The sequence below is a fragment of the Chanos chanos genome, chromosome 4 (genome assembly GCF_902362185.1).
Source record: "Chanos chanos chromosome 4, fChaCha1.1, whole genome shotgun sequence".
Lineage (NCBI taxonomy): Eukaryota > Metazoa > Chordata > Actinopteri > Gonorynchiformes > Chanidae > Chanos > Chanos chanos.
In genome coordinates, this window is record NC_044498.1 from 49,913,536 (window position 1) to 49,937,660 (window position 24,125).

Here is a 24,125-nt window from a genome sequence, read left to right on the forward strand (position 1 = left end):
GGGTCAGTCTCTCTCTCTCTCTTTCTCTCTCTCTCTCTCTCTCTCTCTCGCTCTTTCTCTCTCATGCATATACTTGATTTCTCTCAGATGTCTTACATGTATGGCTTTGGTTCTGTGGACAGATCTGCTCATCAGGTCACCTCTGGTAAGCAGCTGAGCAAGCGTGTGTGTCTGTGTGTGTGTGTGTGTGTGTGCGTGTGCGTGTGTGGTGTGTGCGTGTATGTGCGTGTGAGTGTGTGTGCAGAAGACTGCCGCTAACTAATGCCACAGCACTGGTCCTGTGTGAAGAGGGAAGAGCATGTACTAATTAAGGCCAGCACTGAGCTTGGCTAAAGCTTACAGACACTGCAGAGACGATTACCCTCTGACTGAGGCTACTGGGTCATACCATGACCGCCCGCCTCTCTCTCTCTCTCTCTCTCTCTCTCTCTCTGAGTGATGTAACCATGAGGGACAGCATGCTGCTACTATAGAGCAGACGCAGAGAGAGAGAGAGAGAGAGAGAGAGAAAAGGAGGGAAAAAAAGACAGTTTTCTGGTCAACTTCAAGAATTTGTAGAGATAACAGGTAAAAACACGATTTTATAAATTTATATTTAAAAAAAAATAATGGTATGGAATTCCGTCAAACAACAACAACAACAACAACAAAAAATTGTGTAAGGATTTGCGAAAAAATTGTTGACAGTTGAGTGTCAAGTTTAATTAAACGGAGTCAAATCACTTGAAACTCTATCTGAAATGTCAGATACATTTAAAAGTGCGCATCACAGATTGTACGTGCGGCTATAAAAATACGTGTTAAAAAAAAAAAAAAAAGAGAGAGAGAACGAAAGACAAAATAAGCATGAGGAAGGATGAGGCACAAGCACACCCGCACAACTGACGGACTACCATCTTAATCAGAGCTTTGATTTTACAGAGACAGGCCAGCCCCTGAGAGTGACAGACAAACAGATGAAGTAATATCCAACATAAGGACACGAAAAAAGCAGTACGCATGATGACAAAAATAAAGAGAGACGAGTCATTTCTACTCAATGACTAACGCAGTCCAACAAAAAAAAAAAAACAACAAAAAACCCCAACAACGACAAAAAACAAAACAAAACACAGCTTATACAAGCCAGTTCTGTACGCTGAATATTTTCTCTATGGGAGATGAATAAAAGCTCAGATGTGAATCGAATCTAAGATGATAACACATGCTATTGAAGCACAGATATGGGTTGTCCATTTAGCAGCCAATGAGCCCCCCCTCCCCTGCCCCCCCCAACACACAAAAACACCCCTGCAAGAGAGGAAGCACATCTAAAGCATCTGCATCACTGTGACTCATCCCCTCTCACCTCTCAAAAGATGGAGAAAAAACAGAATGAATGCCAAGGGTGACAATGAAGGTAGAGAGAAAGACAGAGAGAGAGACAGAGAAAGACAGAGAGAGAGAGAGAGAGAGAGAGAGGAGGGAGAGGGAGATAGAGAGAGAGAGAGAGGGGGGGGGAGGGGGAGAGAGAGAGAGAGAGAGACAGAGGGAGGGGGGAGAGACAGAGAGAGAGAGAGAGAGAGAGAGAGAGATAGGAGTGTGCTCTCCACTGGATGTATCACACAAGCCATACGATGCTAGAACACAGAAGAGTACCTGAATCAGTTTGACATCTCCTGCAGGTGTTGGTTTCTGTAGGGTTCAAATTCAACATTTTACTCAGGGGGGCACAACAACGGCAACGTCACTATAAACATGTAGCATTAGCAGAACTGAGGTTAATCGATGAATGAACTGATGAGACAAACCGTTTTCCAGCTTTTTTCTTTTTCAGTCCTAAGAAAAGTATTTTGATTAACTTTATGGAAAGATTACAGAGCTGGCTTGTCTAAGAGGAAGGTTCTGGCCTGAAAAAGCTACATTTACTGAAATATGGAGATTTCTTACATATTTGTCAACAACCTCAAGCTTGAATGTAACAGACAAACATAAGTGTCAGTCAACAATCATTAATGTTGTCATTCATAAGAGAACAACAAACAAAGATCCAAAACAATATAGCAAGGACCTTTTTTAGGCTGTCAACCTATCAGCCTCATCTCAATGAAAAAATGTACGGTTTGATGATCTGTGCTTTCTCCAAATCTCTTCCACAGTGTCTGTTTTTCAAGAACAGTGGTTAGAAGATCTTAGCGCTGCTGTTTGACCTGAACATGTGTGTTATGAAGTCTGAGAGAAATTCTACGCTGAGTCTCTCACGAGGAATGATCAACGGTATAGCTAGAGAACATCTCAGAGAGGAAACTCCTTATTGAATCAATACGGCAGGTCAAAAGCCAACCGATGTAGCTCTGAGCATGTTTACTGAGCTGCCTGGGGGGCGTTGTCTTTCTTCAGTGATCATCTGAACTCATATAAAATCTACAGTACTCAAAAAAGGTTCATTTTCTCTCATGGATATCAGAGCGCTTCTAACTTTCACTGACATGTCATGTGTGCCCCTCTGACGGACCACAAAAAGAAACCGCGTGACCTTGGCCGGAGCTGTGATCAGACGTATAACACAATGAAAACGTGTGACGGTGTACAGAGGAAACAAATACAAGCGAGAAAATTCTCTCTCTCTCTCTCTCCTTCCCTCTCCCTCTCTCCGCCCCCCCCCCCTCTCTCTCTCCCTCTCTCTCTCACGCTCTCCCTCTCTCTCTCACGCTCTCTCTCTCTCTCTCTCCCTCTCTCTCTCCCTCTCTGTGTGTGCACTGCCTTTAAAAAAAAACGGAAGCTACGAGTGAATGTTAGAATCCTGATTATAACAAATGACAGTTCATTTCAGTTTCCTCTTTCTGCATCAACACTCACATATCACCCATTATAAAAAAAACCAAAACAAACAAACAAGCAAAGAGAGAATTTAGTCAAAACACAACAATGACAGTGACAACTTACACACTGAAAAAAAGGGTTTTGTTTATTCATACAGTGCCAGTAACAAGTGAATAATAAGTCATGATCAAAATTCAGATATTAATACACCCTGACAGACTAAATGCTAGGTCATATTACTGTATAATTTTTACCACTGTTGACTGCTACCATCTCAAGGCTAGCAGTCTGTTTTAATAATAATAAGAAAGAAAAAAAAACTGTTATTATGAATGTACCAACTGAAGAATCCAAATTTGTGTGTATGTAAGAATTTTTAGGATAACGTGTAAGGGTAAACCGTGGCATTTCTTTCTGATTCGGTAATTAGCATTGTATGCTCCTGACTTTAGCGTACGCTAGCCTACGTTCTCTCTTCTACACAAGGGTCAAATAACAAATTTCACCCAACTGTTCAACAGCATGGCTGAGGCATGTTCTCTGATGTCAGATCGATTAAACAAACGTCTTTCATACATTAACCCAACTTGACCGGACGCAGACGGACAGCACGAGAGAGGTTCTAGCGTTTCTTTCCCCAGTAACTGTGTGAGCAGTTGGAGACTGTTGTTAAATCACAAGAAGACTAGCATACACACAAAAAAAATCAGCCTCAAGTAGGTCAGCTCTTCTCCAAGATATGATCAAGTGCATTCTGACCCTCTCGCTTTGCATGTGTGTGTGTGTGTGTGTGTGTGTGCGTGTATACACGGGGAACTAGGTCAAACACAGTCAGCTGGGCATGCTCTGTCATGTGCGACACTGGGAAGCTCCAGTCACGCTTTCCAATTCCCCTTTCATTAGTAAAAGCCACGGCAAGGAAGCCTCTTCACTGCCCCATGGCCCCATGGGTCGTCTGACGAGAAGTTACAGTCAACAGATCTATGATGCTGGCTTCCAGAGCGCTTACCCTCACGCCATCCCGCAACAGAACATGCTTAGCAAGCACTTACACCTTTACACCTTCACGCATGAAGTCCACACACACAGCTGTAGAAAAACATACATGACTGCCACACACACACACACACACACACACACCACACACATACACACACACTTACCAACAGCCAAGCACTGTTCCTGCACATCTCAACTTATTCCCTTCATTCTGAAGGGAAATGAAGCTCATGTAGGTGGATAAAGACTCCAGAAAAATCTTTAAGCGTTTTACTCTCTCTCTCTCTCTCTCTCTCTCTCTATTCTTCTCTCTGTGTTTCTCAGGGCACCCTGCCTCTCTGTTTTCCCTCTTCTTTTTTCCCTTGTCCAGCAACTGCACAATACACATCAATTATTCAGGGGCAGTCTCTGTGTTTCCAAGGCAAAGCCAATCACAGGCAGAGCTCAGTGCTAATGGGCTCCCGCTGTACCTGCCGCCAACACCTCTCCACTCAGAGACGCTGGCCGATAAGAAATCAGGTTAAGCTTTTCAAAAACTTCACACACAACCAGACACACACACACACACACACGCACACACGGGCACTCATTCATAATAATCCTGTGAACAGAAGGAGGGAGGACCTGTAACTGTCGGAAGTGCATAGCCATAACAGAACAGGAAGCTGTCTTTGGTTTCAACACAGAGTTAATAGAAGTTGTAGAATGAGAGGGAGCGAGAGAGAAATAGAAGGAGAGAGACAGACAGAGAGGGAACCAGTGAGAGAGAGAGAGAGAGAGAGAGAGACAGAGAGGGACAGAGAGAGAGAGAGAGAGAGAGAGAGAGAAGAGGAGGAGTATAGAGAAAACTGGAGGAAAAGAGTCAGAGAGAGAAAGCAGTGAATGCCATCTCACCTCAGATGTATGGTATTGTAACTGATGTCTCTTCTCTCTTTCTCTGTCTACAAATCCATGGCTCCTTTGCCTAATATCTCCATCATGCACAGATGTGGGCAATCTCTTATCACGCACACATACATTCATAAACAACACACTCACATAGAGATACGCACACAACCTAACGTACGCACACACACACACACACACATACACACACACACAAACACACTCACACATGCAGACCGTGCTGTGGCCACTTTGCTGGCAGGGAGGAAGGGGGAAATGTAGGCGTCTCGCATTTCAAACTTGAAGAGGGGGGTGGTGCCTAACACAGCAGACAGCCTCTGTCTTGGCCTCTGGCCAAACTATCAGGAGGGGGAGGGCAAAAAAGAAAGAGAGAGAGAGAGAGAGAGAGAGAGAGAGAGAGAGAGAGAGAGACCAACCGACAAGCTTGAATCAATTCAGCCATGTAAGCAACCGATGATTCCTTCTATCAGAGCATGGGAATTCTCTCCATTGCTGCGGGTAATCGGTGGGCGACTTCTGACTAAATCCATTAAACTACGCAGGCTAATTAAGGCCTGAGCTGGTGGCAGCTTGGTCAGAGCTGGATTTAAGACAGATATGTCCACCCACAGGAGAGAGAGAGAGAGAGAGAGAGAGAGAGAGAGCCGAAATGAACGGGAAACGTGGTGGTGGCGTTTAACAGCGAGTGCCCGTCATGCCATAGCCCATTCCGGCTGCTAATTACACACTTCTTTAATGCGTTAAATATTAGAAGCGGATAGAGGACTCTCCCAAGGCTGTCAGGATGGTGGTTTCATTAATAAATTAACAAACAGATATTCAGCGGTTGTTGAGTAAGTGTTGCCTCGCTTGTTAATTACACGCACTCTGTCTGCAGCGGGAGCTCTTTTTTTCTTGTACGGCAAAAAAAAAAAAAAAACACGACACAATTATCATTGTAGTGATTATCACACTTATCAAATTAGGGAATATTCATGTGTTCAGATGTCCACAGAGACTCGGGGCAGATCTCAGCACACCACGGCTAGCTTCTGCACGCTCAGCGTTTCAGAGAACAGTTCTGAGCATGCCATGCGCGTGGCAGAGAGAGAACTTCAGCATCGCGCTCGAGAAGGGGGGGGTGTGTGCGTGTGTGTGTGTGTGGGGGGGGGGGGGTAAACATGAATGGACGTCAAGGCCGCAGGCTACAGTAAAGAGGAGGTAAAGAGCAGCCTCAAACAGGAACTCAAGCTTCCTCCGTCTCTTTCTGCAGTGAGTCATACCAATCCCACGCTAATATCATCACGGCAGAAAAGTTTTGCTGAGCACCACTCAACATATGTGGCTGTTCATTGCCTCACCATGTGTCATTTTCAACCAATTAACTAACTTTCTGTTAAAAAAAAAAAAAAAAAAACGAAAAAAGAAAGTAAATGTATGTCGAATAAAGTGTGTATTATGCCTCCAAATATTTGAACAGAAATGGATGTTACTTGCCACAAGGTGAAATTTCATTGTAACCGAATGACATGAGCAGTGGAAGATAAGGGGTTCTCTGTTACTCGGTGGTTTCATCATCTGCAGACTCACTCTGGGGAACCAGTCAGAACTGCAGCTTCAATCAAGGCAGAAACTAACCAAGTTTATGTACTTCCACATATCGTACTTACAGTCAGGCCATTAAAGCAGGTCTGGTTCCTGAGGCTGAATACTTTTCCGTCGACAAAGAGAATTCTGCCTTACATCTTTTTGAGGTAAAGCGGCATGGAGAGATTACACCGCTGGATTAGCGAACGCTGAGTAAAGACGAGAAAAGAGAGAGAGAGAGAGAGAGAGAGAGAGCGTGGTTTGCGGCGACGGTAACCAGCGGGGGAGGTCCCTGGTCTTGAATTTCCCGTGTATTTTCACTTGTGTCTGATCTGTAAACTGCGTGTGTACATGACATGTAAAATACGGCCCGGCGCTGGAAGGCGATCCGTCAATGCGGGCCGGGGCGGATTGGTCCCTCTCCTGACGCGTCCTTCCCGCATGGCTGATTTACGCCGTGCTGACAGAATTCCTACGCGGAGTTGAATCATTGCTCGGGTCTGCACCGTGGAGACAGCTTACCTCACCAGTTCACTTAGAACTAACATCTCTAATTCACTCACTACACACCAGAGACACCAAGCATATTTAACATGTCTTGTTTTTTTTTTTTTAATAAATATTCTGAGAGGACAGGGGTTAAAGCAACTATAATTAAGAAATCCACTGACTATTCCTCTCTTGGACACGAGTGCTACACAAACAGTTAATAATCCGGGTGTAAACCTCAACAGTGCAGCAAACGTGGGATAGAAGAGTCAAGAACGTGGCACTGTACGGGTGAACGAGAAACGATTTACGAGAAACGATAAGGAATTTATCAGTTTAACGAACTGGAAGAATGCACAGACATACTGAACATACTGTTTGTTATCTTACAGACCTCTACCTAAAACCTCATATCAAGACTCTCCTAATTACTGGATGAAGGAGAGACAGTCAATCTGTTAACACCCACACCACCACATAACCGAGTTATACAACTCAAGTCACCTGGGGAGTTCCAAAACTGTGCCCTTATCTATCTGTCTATCTATCTATCTATCTATCTATCTATCTATCTATCTATCTATCTATCTATCTATCTATCTATCTATCTATCAATTTTTCATGGATATATAGATACATAGATAGATACAGATATACAGACATTTAAGTGTGTGTGTGTGTGTGAAGCCAGTATCTGACAATATCAGTTTTAAAGTATGTCTTTAAATGTAAAGATGTAAAAAAAGCATTGTTAAAATTCCAGTAGCTGCTGCCTCTGTCTTGCTTTAAAGTGAGCGAGAGAGAAACCTTAGAAGACTCTTGGGCTTAGACAGACCTTGTAATTAAGCTGTCAAAAAATCTTCAAGGGAACAATATACTACCATCTCTCTCTGTTCGTTCATGTAGTGAAAACTGTGAGGCACGGTGACACTTTCTTCTTTTAATGGGCACATGTAAACAATGGCATGCTTTGTGAGTGAGAGAGCCATAATGAGAGATGTTTCATACTTGACACAGACACATTAGTCGTCACTTCTGATACTAATGTGTGTGTGTGCGCGTGCGTGTGTGTGTGTGTTTTACTGACTGTCAGCATGACCAGTTTCCTGGAAAGGACAAGTTGCTGATCAAAGACAATTGACTGTCGTCACGGACAACATAAGAGTTCCAACCAAAGGCAAACAGGTGGAAACATAAAACAAAAAAGGTGTGAGAAATATTACATATGTGACACGTGGTATTACGGAAGCTGTGATGAAGACATCTGAGGAGCTAACCATGATGTTTTCACGTGTGCAAGATGAAATCCACGTAGATACATTGGCATGAATAAACCAATTGATGGCATATCTGGGATACAACAATGATCTTACTGGCCTGCCAGTGAGCTGCAAAGCAAAGCCTGCCTGTGGCAATGGAAGTATCAAGGCTCAGACTAGAGCTACCCAAACCATGGACTGGACCCCCCCTGGAACGTCAGATTAATAATGTGGGTCAATCCCACCAAACAGCAGCAGTCAGAACTCACACAAACATCCTGTGTAAGAAACACAGGCCCAAACCCACTGTCCCTGCCCCCCCCCCCCCTTTGATTTTTCTAGAGCATGTAAATATTGTGGGACATTTATTTTGATATATCCTCTCGTGAAGGTTGCTCTGTGGAGACCCCCAAAATCAATCTCGTGTCAGAGAAAAGAGCTGTGATATTATTAGGCACCTCTTCTGATGACTCTTTATAAGACTAAGTAAATGTTTCATAAATGACATATTGATGGAGCCGCAGAGCATAAACATGTGCATCGTTAGATGTTTCTAAGCCGTTGTTTGGCACTCCCCAAGACATCACAGGTGCTTCAGACGTCTTAGAGGAGACAAATAAAGCCTTGTATCGATGATGAGATGGCAACTAAAAGCCTTTTAAAAACGTAATGGCTGCCTCGCATTCGGACGTCTACAGTCCGCGCAAGCGTTTCCTCCATTACGCACGGCGGAGGGACCAAAGAAAAAAAAAAGAAAAAAAACAGAAGAAGAAATGAATTCCTGTTGTAGGCTGCAGGCAGGCATCTGTGCCACTTGGATTCTGCATTGATCGTTTAGTGTGTGTGTGTGTGTGCGCGCGTGTGTCTGTGGTGTGTGTGTATGTGTGTGTGTGTCTGTGTGTATGTGTGTGTGTGTATGTGTCTGTGTGTGTGTGTGTGTGTATGTGTGTGTGTGTGTGTGAGTGTGTGTGGGGGGGTGTGCACGCCGGTTTGCTGAGTGAGTCACAGAACTCCAGTGTCTGGTATCAGGTGGCCGACCCTCTGTCGCCATCCTGCCCATCATGGGCTTTTCGCTTGGGCTGCACTTTCTTGCCATAAGACCCACCCAGGATCCACCCAACCACCATCCACATCTTTATGAGTGTGTGTGTGTGTGTGTGTGTGTGTGTGTGTGTGTGTGCGTGTGTGTGTGCAAGCACATGATATGAGGTGATATAGCTGGAAAGAGAGACATAGTGGTTATCGGTGTGTGTGTGTGTCTGTGTCTGTGTGTGTGTCTGTTTTTCTTGTCGTCTTCCTGTCTAGTGCCAGTGACGCCCTTGCCACTGAAGTATGACAGATGATTATGTGACTGTCTGATAGCTCCACCTCCGCCACATCCACCTCCAGCCGTCTATTCTCCACCCATGTGTGTGCAGGTGCTTCCTCTGTGTCTTATAAACACCATATAAAACAGGCCAACCACCGCACGAACCTCAGCTAAAGATCATCACTGTTTGTGCAGGCTATGAAAACACACACACACACATAGGGCCTTCAAGAAGAATGCTATGAACAACACTTTCTAATTGAACCTACTGCTGTTAATTAACACAATTTCTGCTAGGTTAAAGATATCATTTAGTTCAGCTGTGAATGTTCACTCATAGTAGTTTCATATTAAGAGTCTAGAAAGCCACAGAAAGAAAAAAGAAAAAAAAAAAGAAAAGAAAGCCTCAAGTCACATTTATTGTGAAGCCTCTAGCCTTCTACCGCTCCACTGTAACCATGGTTATCTGGGCAGTTTTAGAACACCAGTTTATCTTTATCCGTAACAGCTAGCTATGACAGGCCTTTTTCAAACGGCCTAAACAAACACACAAACACACACACACACACACACAAACACCTCAAGTCAACCTTTTTTGCTGGCCATCTATCTGTGTTTGGCCTCTGGCTGTCCACATATCACTTTGACAAATGTACAAGAGCAGGACAGTTCAGGAGAATCTGGTGAGGAAAGTGTGAGTGTCAGGCAAAGCCAGGCGCAGAATAGAGCTGCTCTAGCCCGTTCGCCGGAATGACTGCTCCATAAGCGTTACCGGCAATTTCTCCCAAAGAGATGTATACCTGAAGCTCTGGTTGGTGCTACATGTAATCATGGTGTGTGCTTCAAGCATTCATGTGGTGACTGAGACCCAGACATAGGCAAAAAAAAAAATGAAAATGAAAGTTGGAAACATAATCTTCAGACACGATCTTTACGCATGAGAAAAAGTTAATAAAAGAAAATGAAGCTTTGTGAACGATCGATCACTGTAACACATCAGCCTCTCTACCTCTGACCCAACTCAGTTCTACTCCTTATCTCTTCGGAAAGGTTGTAAGTGACGTGGTCTGGCTTATCAGCGCACGTTTAGGACTGCCATACAGATGCAAAGTGAAAGATTTGCCTCCAATAATGTCTACTAACAAAAAGAGAATGCATATAATGTAAGTGTGTGCTTTAACTCAGCGAAAAAAAAAAAAAAAAAGGGCAGACAAAAGATTGAAATGTATGAGGCAAAACTGCTGTCGGTACACAACGGGTTTATGTCTTTTTTTTCAATTTACTTATTTTATTTTTTTAAGACATTGTGCTCTTTTTGCTACTGTGGAAAACAGAGATGTGTGGGGGTCTTAAGTGGAGTGCAGATGAAAAAACAAGAGGAAATGAAGGGGGCTCACCTGCCGATTTGGGGGTGAATTTATCCCTGTTAGCTGCGCAAACGGCCAGGAGTCGGTAACCCAGGTCCAAGTCAAAGCCCTGCTGTGCAGCTACACGGCTAACCACCTGCAAAGAGAAGGCAAGAACGCTACGTGAAGAAGGAAAGAAGGAAGGAGAGCTAGAACATTAGAGAGAGAAATAGATAGATGGACAGATAAAAGAAGAGACACAGACAGACAGAGAGACTGTGATCATATTAAAAAAAAAAAAAAAAAAAAAAAGAAGAAGAAAAAAACAACAACAACAAAAAAACTTCCCCTGCGACTTGGAGATCGCTGGAGATACAGACAAAACCACAAAATAGTGCACGCTTCCCATGACGGGACACTTGTTTTAACATGCAAAACTTATTTATTAGGCCTGAAGCTGCTGAATTCTTTAGAGTCTACATCAGATATGTGCAATTAAGCTTCCTTAAAATTCTCCTCTTCAGCCCACAAGAGCAGCTCAAACCCACACAGCGCAAAGAACAGCGCTCTCACTGGTGCTTCAATCCATAACACAACATCACTCTTATGAAAGATTGAATTGTTCCCATGAATAATGCACGTAAACTGAAAACAGTAACCTCTGATGATACATCACAGCGTAGAAACTGAACACGACAGATGGTTAATCCAAAGCAAGAGGAGTTAAGTCTTAATGCATCGAACCCCCAAATTCAGAAATTTTCACTACACCTGAAACCAAGCAATCAACTAACCAGTTATCTAACTGACTGAATAACCAATCAACTTATCAACCAACCGACCAATTAACAAATCAACCAATCAACAAACAGCTAGCCATACAAACGCGCAACTAAACAAGCATCCTTTAGAATAAACTGTGGAGTTATCAGTAAGCAGGAAGAATAAGAGCCAATGGAATATCATACCAAAGTCATGATGTTTGAAACAATTCTATTGTGGTGAAAAGTCTCAAAGGTGAAAGGATTAATCATCAAAGCCTCTTTCTGAAAGTCTACAGTTACCATCTCTCCCTCCAAACGCAATCTCAGAGGAGATTACCTAATTTAAAACGTTTCAACCTGAATATTAAACCTGGCTTTAGTCTGGCAGCAAGAGAGGATGTTATGTTCCCAGGTAGTTTTTAAGGTTGGAGAGAGACATGACAAGCAACAGTTAGTGCCACAAATCATAAGTAAGCGACTCCTCCTGGCACTGAAGAAAGAGGTTTTCGCTGTCGGCACTGTCTGCCCAGATCACAGCTTCCAGCTGTTAACTCAGGGTATCCATAACATCTCTGTTACAAAAGTCATGTACTCTAGTGCAGAGGCCACACAATACACTAAATAACTCATAAACCTTACACATTTCACTTATGTAACTGTTCACACATTGAGAACGTCTGCAAAAACCACAGAGTTGACTGTCTTCATTCGACAGCTAAAGTGACAATCCAACTGTGAAAACTTTGTTTTTCATTCATGGGGCTTTTTGCAAATAATATTTTGAGGCCTTAAACAGGATTTGGACCTCTGATGAATAACAATGTCTTTTCTCTTTTCTTTTTTTTTTTATTTTTATGAAAAACTGAAAGCATTTTTTTTTTCCTTGTGTCATCCAGTTTTCGGGCTTTGGACAGACATAAACACTATGTTCTCGCCAAACTTTAATTTCCCTTCTGTAACTGCATCTGTCAAGAGATCAGGCTAGGCACGCTGCCACAGATGCTAGCAAAGGCTCAGCCAGGCTGAAGAAAAACTCCCTTTTACGACCCTTTTTCTTCTTAATCTCTCTTCTTAGGACGCTGGCCCCAAGTATCACCATCCAACGACAAAATCACGAGTCACTGAACCACACAGATCGCGGTTCACAGTTTGGGTCGCCAGAGCTCGGGCTAAGGCTAACGACAGCACGCGGGATTGACAAACTTCATTGGAAGAAAAGAAAAAAGAAAACCCAGACGGGAAACCTACAGTATTGCTTTTTGCGCGCATGCGGGAGGGAAAGACGCGACAAACTGCTCGGCCCACGCGTGCTCCTGATACGCGCGGGTAGACGTGAAAAAAGACCGCCGGATGGAACGCTCAGAAATAGTTGTCATGTGTAAAAGTTCTGAGGGCTCGAAGATGTCGTTCATCATTTTTTGCCTGGTGTTGATTTTTTGCAGCTGGGAGACAATAGCAGAGCATTTCCATATACAGGCCGAGAGAAGCCACGGCAGAGGCAAAGCTACCTGCCGCCTGAGGGACCCCATGTGTAAGACAAGTCCACATCTGTCAGCCAACACTATCTGTTCGCTACTTTCATCTTTACATCACCCAGGCCAGCGCTAGGGGGGATGGGTTGACACTGCACTGTTGTAAAAGGGTTGAGTGCAAACGCTCACACATACACACACACACACACACACACACACACACACAAACACTCTCTCTCTCTCACACACACACACACAAACACTGTCACACACACACACACACACACACACACTATCTCTCTCCTCTCTCTCTCTCTTTCTCTCTCTCTCTCACACACACACACACACACACACACACACACACACGTGTTAAAAGATTGACAGAACTGGACTGAGCAGTTCCTCCGCTCCCTCTGTTTTGGTGCACCCCCATTGGGAGGTCTTGTGAACATGTCAGGAGATCAAAGCCAGATTCATCCTCTTCCTCTTCCTCAGGTTCGCACTTGTTTTGACAAACATGTCCAGTCGAACTCGTCATCTACAGCAAGCACTTGGACAAATGGTTTTAAAGCAACTGCTAACTGTTTTAACAGATCTCTCTCCGTGTTGTCAGTCAACTTCAACCTAAGAACTCCTAAACATTTATCATAAACGGCAAATCAAAAACAACTGTTTTCTTTAAGCATTCTTGGTAATGTGATTTTGCCAACTACACTGAAAGGAAGGCAGAGAGTGGTTGGAGAGCAGATAAACTCTAAACCCTGGGTTTTAATGAGAGTGTTTCGACTTCCATTCAAAAGTTTTAAGGCCTAACGTAAAGAATGATGATTTTGTCAATGCTCCATTGGTTTGCACACTTTCCCCTGTGTGCACAGTAAAAAAAAAAAAAGAAAAACATAATAAATGTTCCATAAGTCAGTTCCTGTTCAATAAAAAATCCAGCTTATTCAGTAAATGAAACCTGCTTCTAAAAAACTTTTTAGTCAATATGTAAAGTATCTAATTCAATGATAATTCAATGGTAAAAAGGCTTGTTTTTCTCCCTTTTTTGTCAAATTTGTATCAATGTGTGTGTGTGCATGTGTCTGTGTCTGTGCCTGTGTGTGCGCGTGTGTCAGTGTGTGTGTGTGTGGTGTGTGCGCACGTGTGTGTGTGTGTGTGTGTGTGTGGCTGTGTCTGCGTGTGCGCATGTGTGTGTGTGTTTCTGTGTCTGAGTGAGAGGGAGAGAGGGAGCGAGAGAAAGAGACAGAGAAAGAGAAAAAGAGAGCGAGTGAGAGGTCTGGAGACTGCTATCAGCTAGGTGGGTCTGACCACTGGCCTTTTGCCCAAATCGATGATGAGCCTCTGTCAGGGCAAGCAGGGAGCTGGAGGGTTGACTGCTTCTCTTTGACCTGTGTTTAAGTACCAGTGTCTTATCAGTGGCGGAGGGAGAGCAAGAGAGACAGAGAGAGAGGGAGAGAGAGAGAGAGAGAGGGAGAGAGAACAAGAGAGACAGAGAGAAAGCGAGAGAGAGAGAGAGAGAGAGAGAGAGAGGGAGAGAGAGAGAGAGAGAGAGAGAGACAGAGAGAGAGGAAGAGAGAGAGATAGAAAGAGGGAGAGAGAGAGAGAGAGAGCGAGAGAGAGAGAGAGAGAGAGAGAGAGAGAGAGAGAGAGACAGAGAGGGAAGAGTATGCGAAGCGTGACTGTTGCTTTAACCTCTGTCACTGGCCCCTGGCTGAGGGAACACGACACAACCAGCTGCTGTCTTACCGTTAGACATCCCATCAGGCTTTGCTCAAACGGTCGCTGGAACGCCCGGGGATCTCCGCACCAGTCCAGCAGCTCCGTGGCTGCCGTCTGGAAGTTGGCCGGATTCTGCAAGTGCTGTCGGAGAAAAGAGAAAAAGAGGAACCATTCAAACACAGGACATCACAAAACAACACTTAACGCTGAAACTCAGGTTTTCTGGAGCGCAACCACTACTACATTTGTATGTCGAAATAAAGTGCGAATTTTAAAAATCAGATGAGTACTGACCATAGCCGGCAGTGTCACTGGGTTTTGTGGTGAACCTGTTACCTCACATTCCTTAAAAAACTACAACCTCGCTGAGACCAGATCAAAAGTAACCTTCCCTTTGGAGCAGCAATAAGTGTAACAAGTATCTATAACAATAATTATAACAATAACAATAACCGTGACAAATATCTACAATGATAACTATACTGTAACAATAACAATATCTGTAACAAGTCGCTGCAACAATAACTATAATGTAACAATAAAAATAACCATAACAAGTCACTACAACAATAACTATACTGTAACAATAACAATAACTGTAACAAGTCACTACAACAATAACTATACTGTAACAATAACAATATCTGTAACAAGTCACTACAACAATAACTATACTGTAACAATAACAATATCTGTAACAAGTCGCTACAACAATAACTATACTGTAACAATAACAATAACTGTAACAAGTCACTACAACAATAACTATAATGTAACAACAACAATAACTGTAACAAGTCACTACAACAATAACTATAATGTAACAACAACAATATCTGTAACAAGTCGCTACAACAATAACTATACTGTAACAATAACAATATCTGTAACAAGTCGCTACAACAATAACTATACTATAACAATAACAATATCTGTAACAAGTCGCTACAACAATAACTATACTGTAACAATAACAATATCTGTAACAAGTCGCTGCAACAATAACTATAATGTAACAACAACAATAACTGTAACAAGTCACTACAACAATAACTATAATGTAACAACAACAATATCTGTAACAAGTCGCTACAACAATAACTATACTGTAACAATAACAATATCTGTAACAAGTCGTTGCAACAATAACTATACTATAACAATAACAATATCTGTAACAAGTCGCTACAACAATAACTATACTGTAACAATAACAATAACTGTAACAAGTCGCTACAACAATAACTATAATGAAACAATAACAATAACTGTAACAAGTCACTACAACAATAACTATAATGAAACAATAACAATATCTGTAACAAGTCGCTGCAACAATAACTATACTGTAACGATAACAATATCTGTAACAAGTCGCTGCAACAATAACTATACTATAACAATAACAATATCTGTAACAAGTCGCTACAACAATAACTATACTGTAACAATAACAATAACTGTAACAAGTCGCTACAACAATAACTATAATGAAACAATAACAATAACTGTAACAAGTCGCTACAACAATAAATATACTGTAACAATAACTATAACTGCAACAGGTCACTACAACAATAACTATACTGTAACAATAACAATATCTGTAACAAGTCGCTACAACAATAACTATACTGTAACAATAACAATATCTGTAACAAGTCGCTGCAACAATAACTATACTATAACAATAACAATATCTGTAACAAGTCACTACAACAATAACTATAATGAAACAATAACAATAGCTGTAACAAGTCTCTACAACAATAACTATACTGTAACAATAACAATATCTGTAACAAGTCGCTGCAACAATAACTATACTGTAACAATAACAATAGCTGTAACAAGTCTCTACAACAATAACTATACTGTAACAATAACTATAACTGTAACAAGTCACTACAACAATAACTATACTGTAACAATAACAATATCTGTATCAAGTCGCTACAACAATAACTATACTATAACAATAACAATATCTGTAACAAGTCGCTACAACAATAACTATACTGTAACAATAACTATAACTGTAACAAGTCACTACAACAATAACTGTAACAAGTCGCTACAACAATAACTATTATGAAACAATAACAATAACTGTAACAAGTCTCTACAACAATAACTATACTGTAACAATAACAATATCCGTAACAAGTCTCTTTTCAATACAAGTGCCCTCTGAGTAGTTTTCATTTCTTTCTGATGAAACTGAGACAATATCAGCCAGCTTTCTGTAGATGCTTTTTTTATTCTTTTCTTTACAAAGAGCATCTATCATTTTCAGGCATAACTCTTTTCTGAATGCCCCCCCCCCCCCGTTCCTTTTGTGTGTATTTAACCCAGTGTCTTCTCCACAGAACCCCAGTGAGGACCCCGCTGCTAATGCTAAGCTAAGCACAGCTGTGCTCTCCAGGACAGAACCATCCGTCTCACAAAGGGATCAGTGTGTTTCAAGGCCTCCTCACACTACCCCAGTCCCGCGTAATGTACCCTCCTCATCAGCTTTTGTTCACTAAGATGTAATAGATCTACGACTCTGAAAGGCAATAGTTGAGAAGCTTGCCGAACAAAGCACGTGTGAGGAGAGAAAAAAAAAAAAGCTTTGTGCCACCACTGAATAAGAACCAAGATTATTTCTCTGTTTCTCTCACGCTTTCTTTCTTTACTCTTTTTTTTTTTTTACTGAGGACTGAAATTGTTTATCTCCTGCTGACCCCTCACTCCATTCAAACCCTCCCTCCCCCCACCCTACCCCAAGTCTGTGGCTCACAAGACATGATGAGAAATTTAAACAACTGAAGGATGGTCACACCCTCTTCAGAGCGTTTGGAAGTAAATGGTCTAGGGTTCTGTTTGCTACCCTGAGAGAGAGAGAGAGAGAGAGAGTGAGAGAGAGAGAGAGAGAGAGAGAGAGAGAGAGAGGGAGAGTGTGCAGACTTCTGTGAAAACTTTCATTCTCCTCGGTGACGAAGAGCTCCTAGCATCGAGGAAGCACTATTGTCTTGAGGGGGCGGCAGAGGTCTCTGTTTGAATGGGCGGCTTTGGTATCCTTTCACAAAGGACTCGTTCCCACAAAGAAGCAGTGTCTAGTGCAACAGAGCCCCGCTGAGTAAATCCTTGACAACATAAGGGACATCCACAGGCTGCGAGAATTCTTATCCCACTGCAAAAGCTTGTGGACTAGAGAAACCATTTTGAGGAAGTAATTTAAGTAGTTTAAGTGGGTACTCTGAGCTCTCTGCTAAAGTACTCCTCATTATTAAATGAGCGAGAGGTAGACAGAGAGAAAGAGAGAGAGAGAGAAAGAGAGAGAGAGAAAGAGAGAGAGAGAGAAAGAGAGAGAGAGAGAAAGAGAGAGAGAGAGAGAGAGAGAGAGAGAGAGAGAGATAGAAAATTGAGAAGGACGCTTGGAGCGGTATCAGTTAGACCAAGCCGATCAGGGTGTTTGGCTGGACAACGGTACAGGTGTTTGGATCGCTGTAGCCAAATCTCGACGTTCGCCCTTTAATTCTGCCAGGCACACACAGTCCAAACCAGGCTTCTGTCAATCTCAGGCCAGCAGCCTGTGACGAGATTGGCTGCTCTACAGAGGCAGGACATTAAATAACAGACCTGGGATCAGTTTAAATGATCCCAAAAGAAAATCTTTAGTATTTACGATTCGGCTGTTGAATGATCCTAAATCTGTTATGCTGACATGCTCCAACAGAAGGAGCGCTGATCTAGGATCAGCTTATACCACCAAAAGCCTGCATCTGTAGTTTTGCGAGACAAAACGTGGCAAGCAAAAAATAAATAAAAAATATTTCAAATTCTGCACTGGATGAAAACAAAATCCATCCGCTTATCTTTCGAGAGAGACGTCCATCAGTGCGGCTATTGTCTCATTTGTTCAACGCAGCGAGATGCAAACCTCAGAAATTTCACTTGCTCTTTTAGCCACATTAGAATTCTGCTTTAACCTCTCTGCAAATCTGTATTCTCTCTGCACACAAACAGTCACTCAGCCATCCTTAAAGAGAGAATGATTCTTAATTAAAAATGCATTGCTTTACCATGTTTTTCTGATTATTTTGAATCAGTGAATTCTTCCCCATGGTTGGTGAAAGCGCGGAGGGTGAATTAATTGCTCTAATCAAACCTAGATAACATTTTTTTCCCCCTTATTTCCTTTAAAGAAACAGTTTTGAAGAATTAGGTTTTCTTGAAAGAACCAAACAAGAGGATCTAGTTTCTCACTACGAGAGTCTAATCAGAAAGGGAAAAGCCAATGGCAGCGTACTAGCCAACAACACCTGACTGTGAGCTTGGACAAATGTATGTAATTCAATGGGAAGTGCAAGGGTAGTGAGAGAGTGAAGAGTGTGGTGCTGCTCCCTGAGGAGTCAATACAGGAGACAAGATAATGTTCTCTGATTGACGGCTTTTCGCTGTTTGGGCCCAAGCTAACTGGTGGCCGACAGAAAGGAAACAGTCAAGTGCTGTAAGAAGAATTCTCTAAATGAAAGGCAGATGTCTAAGAGCCAGAAGGACAGAGAGAGAGAAAGAGAGAGAGAGAGAGAGAGAGAGAGAGAGAGAGAGAGGGAGCGAGAGATCTGAAATTTGAAAATAGACCTTTATTACATCTAATCATTGTTTCACATGACAGACAAATATAAATACTCCTAGAATCATCATTAATGCATCATTTACATGAAACAAACCATAAAACCAAACCAAAACTATGAGCTTTGAGTTTAAGCACTGAGTTGCCGGAATACATGTTGTCTGCTACAAGAACAGAAAGACTGCAAAGGGAGAGAGGCAAACAGTGAGAAAAAGGCAGAGAGAGAGAGAGAGAGAGAGAGAGAGAGAGAGACAGAGAGAGAGAGAGAGAGAGAGAGAGAGAGAGAGAGAGAGAGAGAGAGAGGTAGGGGAGAAAACCCCAGTCAGTCAGATTCACAGCATTATCAGCCTTCCAACCGTGTCTTCTTGATAAGGTGTCCTTGTTTACTCTCAAGCATAACCAGACTGTACCTGAACCAACACAAAAAAGAAACAAACAAGCAAACAACAACAACAACAAAAAAAAGTATTTAAAAAAAATGGATTTCAGCTAGAACCCCTAAAAATCAGAAGAGAGCAGGGGTTTACATGAAAAATCTGTCAGCTGTCTGTCTGTAATTCTCCTGTTTAACCTGTCACCGTTCAAACACCGCTGACCGCGTCTCCCCAAATGTGCCGTAACAATTTGATGAATGAGGTTCAGTCGATGGTGCTTTGTGTTTGGGGTCAATCAGCCTCAATCTGGCTTGTATAATAAAGCTAACAGCATAATTTGTTATGAATTAAATGAGCACAACAATTCAATTGGTTTAGAGGCAGACTACTAAACCTAGCTTACTGCTGTTAGAACTGCTTCACCTTAGTGTGTGTTTGTGTGTGTGTGTGTGTGTGCGTGTGTGTGTGCATGCGTGTGTGGGTGGGGGTGGGGGTGGGGATTCCTTTAAAGGTGTGAGTATGCCGGGGGGGTGGTGGGGTTGAAATACAGGAGAAAAAAACGTGTGAAGGAAAAACATAAATTTGTTCTTTAAAATATATCTACAATGTTGTGTATTACGTTTACTTAAACTGCCAGGAGGCTCAAATTATACCTTCATTCATCATTGACGGCCTGTCAAGAACTCTTCAAAGGCAGAAAGAAGAATGGTAGAAAGAAACACTTGTACGTCTGCATCTGTGTGTGTGAGAGAGAGAGAGAGAGGGAGAGAGAGAGAGAGAGAGAGAGTACATGTGCCTGTCTGTGTGCGTGAGTGTGTGAGTGTGTGTGTGTGTGTGCATGGGCGCACGTGTGTGTGTGACTTCAAGACTCGGCTAGAAATCACGTGCTTGGTAAATCTGAGGGGCTAATTGTTGGAGACTGAGTCTGCAGAAAAAAAAAAAAAAAAGAGAGAAAGAAAAACCAGCTCTTGGCCTCTCTAGCACAGGCCACATTCTGCAACCTGATCCCAGCAGGGCTAATGGGAAGGCAAGCACATGTCCATTTAAGGCAGTTCCCAGAGACGGCTCACTGTCCCTCTCAGCCATCAACACTCCTCCACAAACTACACCCATGTCTACAGTGCTGCAGTAACACTGGCCAACTGCTCTCTGTGCGTGTGTGTGTGAAATCTACAGAGCTGAAATCAAAAGAAGAGCTAGAATTAAACACGCACACACACTCTGTTAGGCCTTAATTTTGTTAATGAGTAAGCATATATATGACATGACTGAAAAAGATAGAGAGACCACATGTGCCGACGAGTCCAGGCCATCCTAATGGGTTTCTGAGACATTTAACTGAAGGCTGTTCATTGGAGGTTTGGCTGGAGGTTGTGTGTTACAGGTGTGTATGCGAATGCGTGGTTTTTTTTTGCTCACCTGTTTGATGCAGAGCAGTCTGTCGTTGGTCTGTTGTATGTGTCTGTCCATAGAAGGTATGGAGTTCATCTTGATAGTTGCCCTCTCTGTCTCTACCTGGAAGCCATTAAATTTCTTCTCTCTGGAAGACAAGACACAGAAAAGAGGAGAGAGTGAAGAGCGTGACAAGAGGAAGAGAGAAAAATTGGCGATCTTAAACGGGGCTCTGAAAGACATCGGGAGAGTTCAGGCGAGATCTTTCACTAGACCAGCGCGATAAAGGCTCGGACGCGTCCCACCAGTCTCTCATCGTGGGACGGGATTTCAGGGCGGATTTGTCGAGCGGGGGCCACCATGACTTCTGCTGCTGCCGCTGCTGCTGCTGCTGCTACAGCGTGTGGTGGGACTTTCTGTGAGGTGCAGGGGAGTACAACTTGAGGGTAAAGATTTGAGGTATAAATAGAAAGAATGGAGAGGAGCGAGGGTTACAGGAAGTTAAATTATCCCGAGCACCAGCTTTTGAAACCAACCAACCAACCAACCAACAGCCTAACAGCATCTGCAAACGAGACTTTTGCTCTCCACACTTAGAAGGGAGAGAGGGGAGGGGAGAGGAGAGGAGAGTGGGGGGGGATGGGTGGGGGGGGTCATGGAGTCCTCTTACTGTTTGCATAGCTCTGCTGTTAGGTCGTCCTCGGTGACCAGACGACACTCCGAGCTGTCATAGATACGCGAAACATTCCTCAGCTCCAGACCCAGAGCCCAGCTGTGTTCAAACAGAGGACAAGTCGGTTCCATCCCAACAAACAAACGCACAAACAAACAAACAAACAGAAAAAAAAAACAACTCTACTGATGTTGTCTGAGTCGGCTGAACGAACGCTACGCCCTACGAGAGCGTTTGTACGTGCGGGGAGGGGCCGTGTTTGGCAGAAAGAGGATTGAGGAGAAATGGCGAAAGCTATTACTCCCAAATCAGGCCTGTAGGTCTGGGGGGGTGGGGGTGGGGGGTGGGGGGGTTGGTATGAGGCCGCCACCCATCAGCCTGTCCATTATATGGTGTTAAAGGAATCATGTCATACATCCAAGCTTATCAATTTTGTTTCAGCCCAGCCCCTGATTTACTGCCACGTTCAACAGCAAATAAACAACAGGGCCCAGGGCTGCGGCTGTAACTCATTTGGCTCATGCCGTGCTGTGCCGCGCCCCGCGCCCGCGAGAGCCTGAATTAATCGACGGTGAGTGAAGAGTCAGGACTCCATCCCTCATCTGCCCAATTTATTGCCATCACTTGTACAAATTCCTCAGAGCGCGTGTGCACGCGCACGCACACACACATACGCGCACGCGCACACATACACACACACACACAAAAAAACACACACACACACAAAAAAAGCCACACACACACACAAAAAAACACACCACACACACAAAAAAAACCACACCACACACCCGCGCGCACACATACACACACACACACAAAAAAACCACACAAACACACAAAAAAACACACCACACACATACACACACACACACACACGCGCGCACACACACACACACACACAACTGCACTCAAGCCCCCCCCCCCCCCCCCCCCCCCAAAAAAAACATTAAATAGAAATCCCACACCGTGGATTGCCTGGCCGGTGCACTTGGCTGATAAAGCCAAGCTGAGACAAGCCTGCAGCTCTGCGTAGGACAGACGGATTGAGATGCTCCTGCACACGGTTCAGAGGATCTGGACGCGTGCGCTGGAACTCATCTCATTTACAGCATTAGTGGAGGAAGAACGGGTACTGTGTACTTCTGTACTTGCTCACTGGCTGCATATTACTTCAACTGGCATATGTGTGTGTTTGACGCCAAGGCAAGCTGAATACAACAGCACACCATCTTGCTCTTCTACCGCTCTGCAAGGCAGAAAATGAACAAAAAGCCCCGAGTTTATACGATAAATACGGCCGTGAACAGGTGCTGCTGAACTTCAAAAGAGCAAGAGCATAAACACGGGTTCTGAAAGTCTTTCCACACAGCAACACTTAACTTCCTACGCTAACAGTCTCCTGCACACGCCGGTATGATGTGACTGCACTGGCAAGCAGTGGCCAGCAGGTGTCTCTCTCTCCCATTAGAGCCTGGTACTAAGTTGCCATCGGCAACATCACCACAGAAGTGCAGAGTGTTCCTTTAAGCTTTTACAAGTGCTCTGAACCCTCCGCTCTGGCCCAATGACAGGACACACTCAAACAGGCAGCCTGCCCATCTGACCTTGTGGCTATTGACTGAACTATTTCCCCATATCCCACTGTTCCTCACACCTCCAGCTATGACCAAAGTGAGAGAAAGAGAGAAATGGAGAGAGGAGAAGAGAGATGAGGATGAGAGGAGTGTGTGTGTAGGACATGAGAAAAAGGAGAAAGTGCGTATGTGTGTGTGTGTGTCTTTGTTAAGTGTAGAGAAAGAGAGCTCTGAGCATCTGGATAAAGATGGAGATATGAAAACATCGTTATGCTGTGCTCATAAACTTCCATCTGCGTGGACGGGGACCGGCCACCAAGACACCGAGCCCTAGCGTCCAGCCTTTGAGCGACGGCCTCGGTTCGGGGCGCTCTGTTCTGCCCGAGGCGCGGAGGCCTGAAAAAACACGCCGTTATATAACACACCAACTACCTCAGTGAAAACAAACCCATGCCCTCATTATCCAAAGAGAAGCCGGAGCTGACCGTGGACTCGATCCAAGCGCAAAAAAACGCAAAGTCAAATACTTCACGCAAGCTGAGCGGTTCCAAGGCCAAGTGTTTCCTTTAGCTATGGTGCGAGGCAAATGATTGTGACCCATTACAAGAAAAAAAAAACCATCTGCCCTATTTTACTTTTAGCGTTCGGCCTTTGGAGATCACACAACAAAGCAAGCTGGCTGAGGGAACCTCCCTCTGAAATGGAAGGGAAAAGATTAATCATATCAGAGGAGCAAAAAACACAAATAATGCATACCATCAGAGCAAAAAACAAAAGTGGGAAAAAAAGCCCAAAACAAAACAAAAAAACCAAAGAATGAGACAAGTGCAGAGAGAAAGAGACAGACCAAGGCTCAGTGG

The 24,125-nt window shown here is 43.5% G+C and overlaps 1 protein-coding gene across 1 annotated transcript in view; it reads right to left on the reverse strand.

Annotated features, from left to right (window-relative positions):
- The window catches only part of zmiz1a (zinc finger, MIZ-type containing 1a), a 37,908-nt gene extending 16,778 nt beyond the window's left edge, over window positions 1-21,130 (reverse strand). The window contains exons 1-3 of the mRNA XM_030770355.1: window positions 21,046-21,130; window positions 14,662-14,775; window positions 10,728-10,833 (exon numbers count right to left, since the gene is read on the reverse strand). Of these exons, the coding sequence (XP_030626215.1) occupies window positions 10,728-10,833; window positions 14,662-14,775; window positions 21,046-21,114 (289 nt within the window). The 5' untranslated portion in view covers window positions 21,115-21,130. The remainder of the gene's footprint in view (window positions 1-10,727; window positions 10,834-14,661; window positions 14,776-21,045) is intronic.
- Between the last annotated feature and the right edge of the window lie 2,995 nt (window positions 21,131-24,125).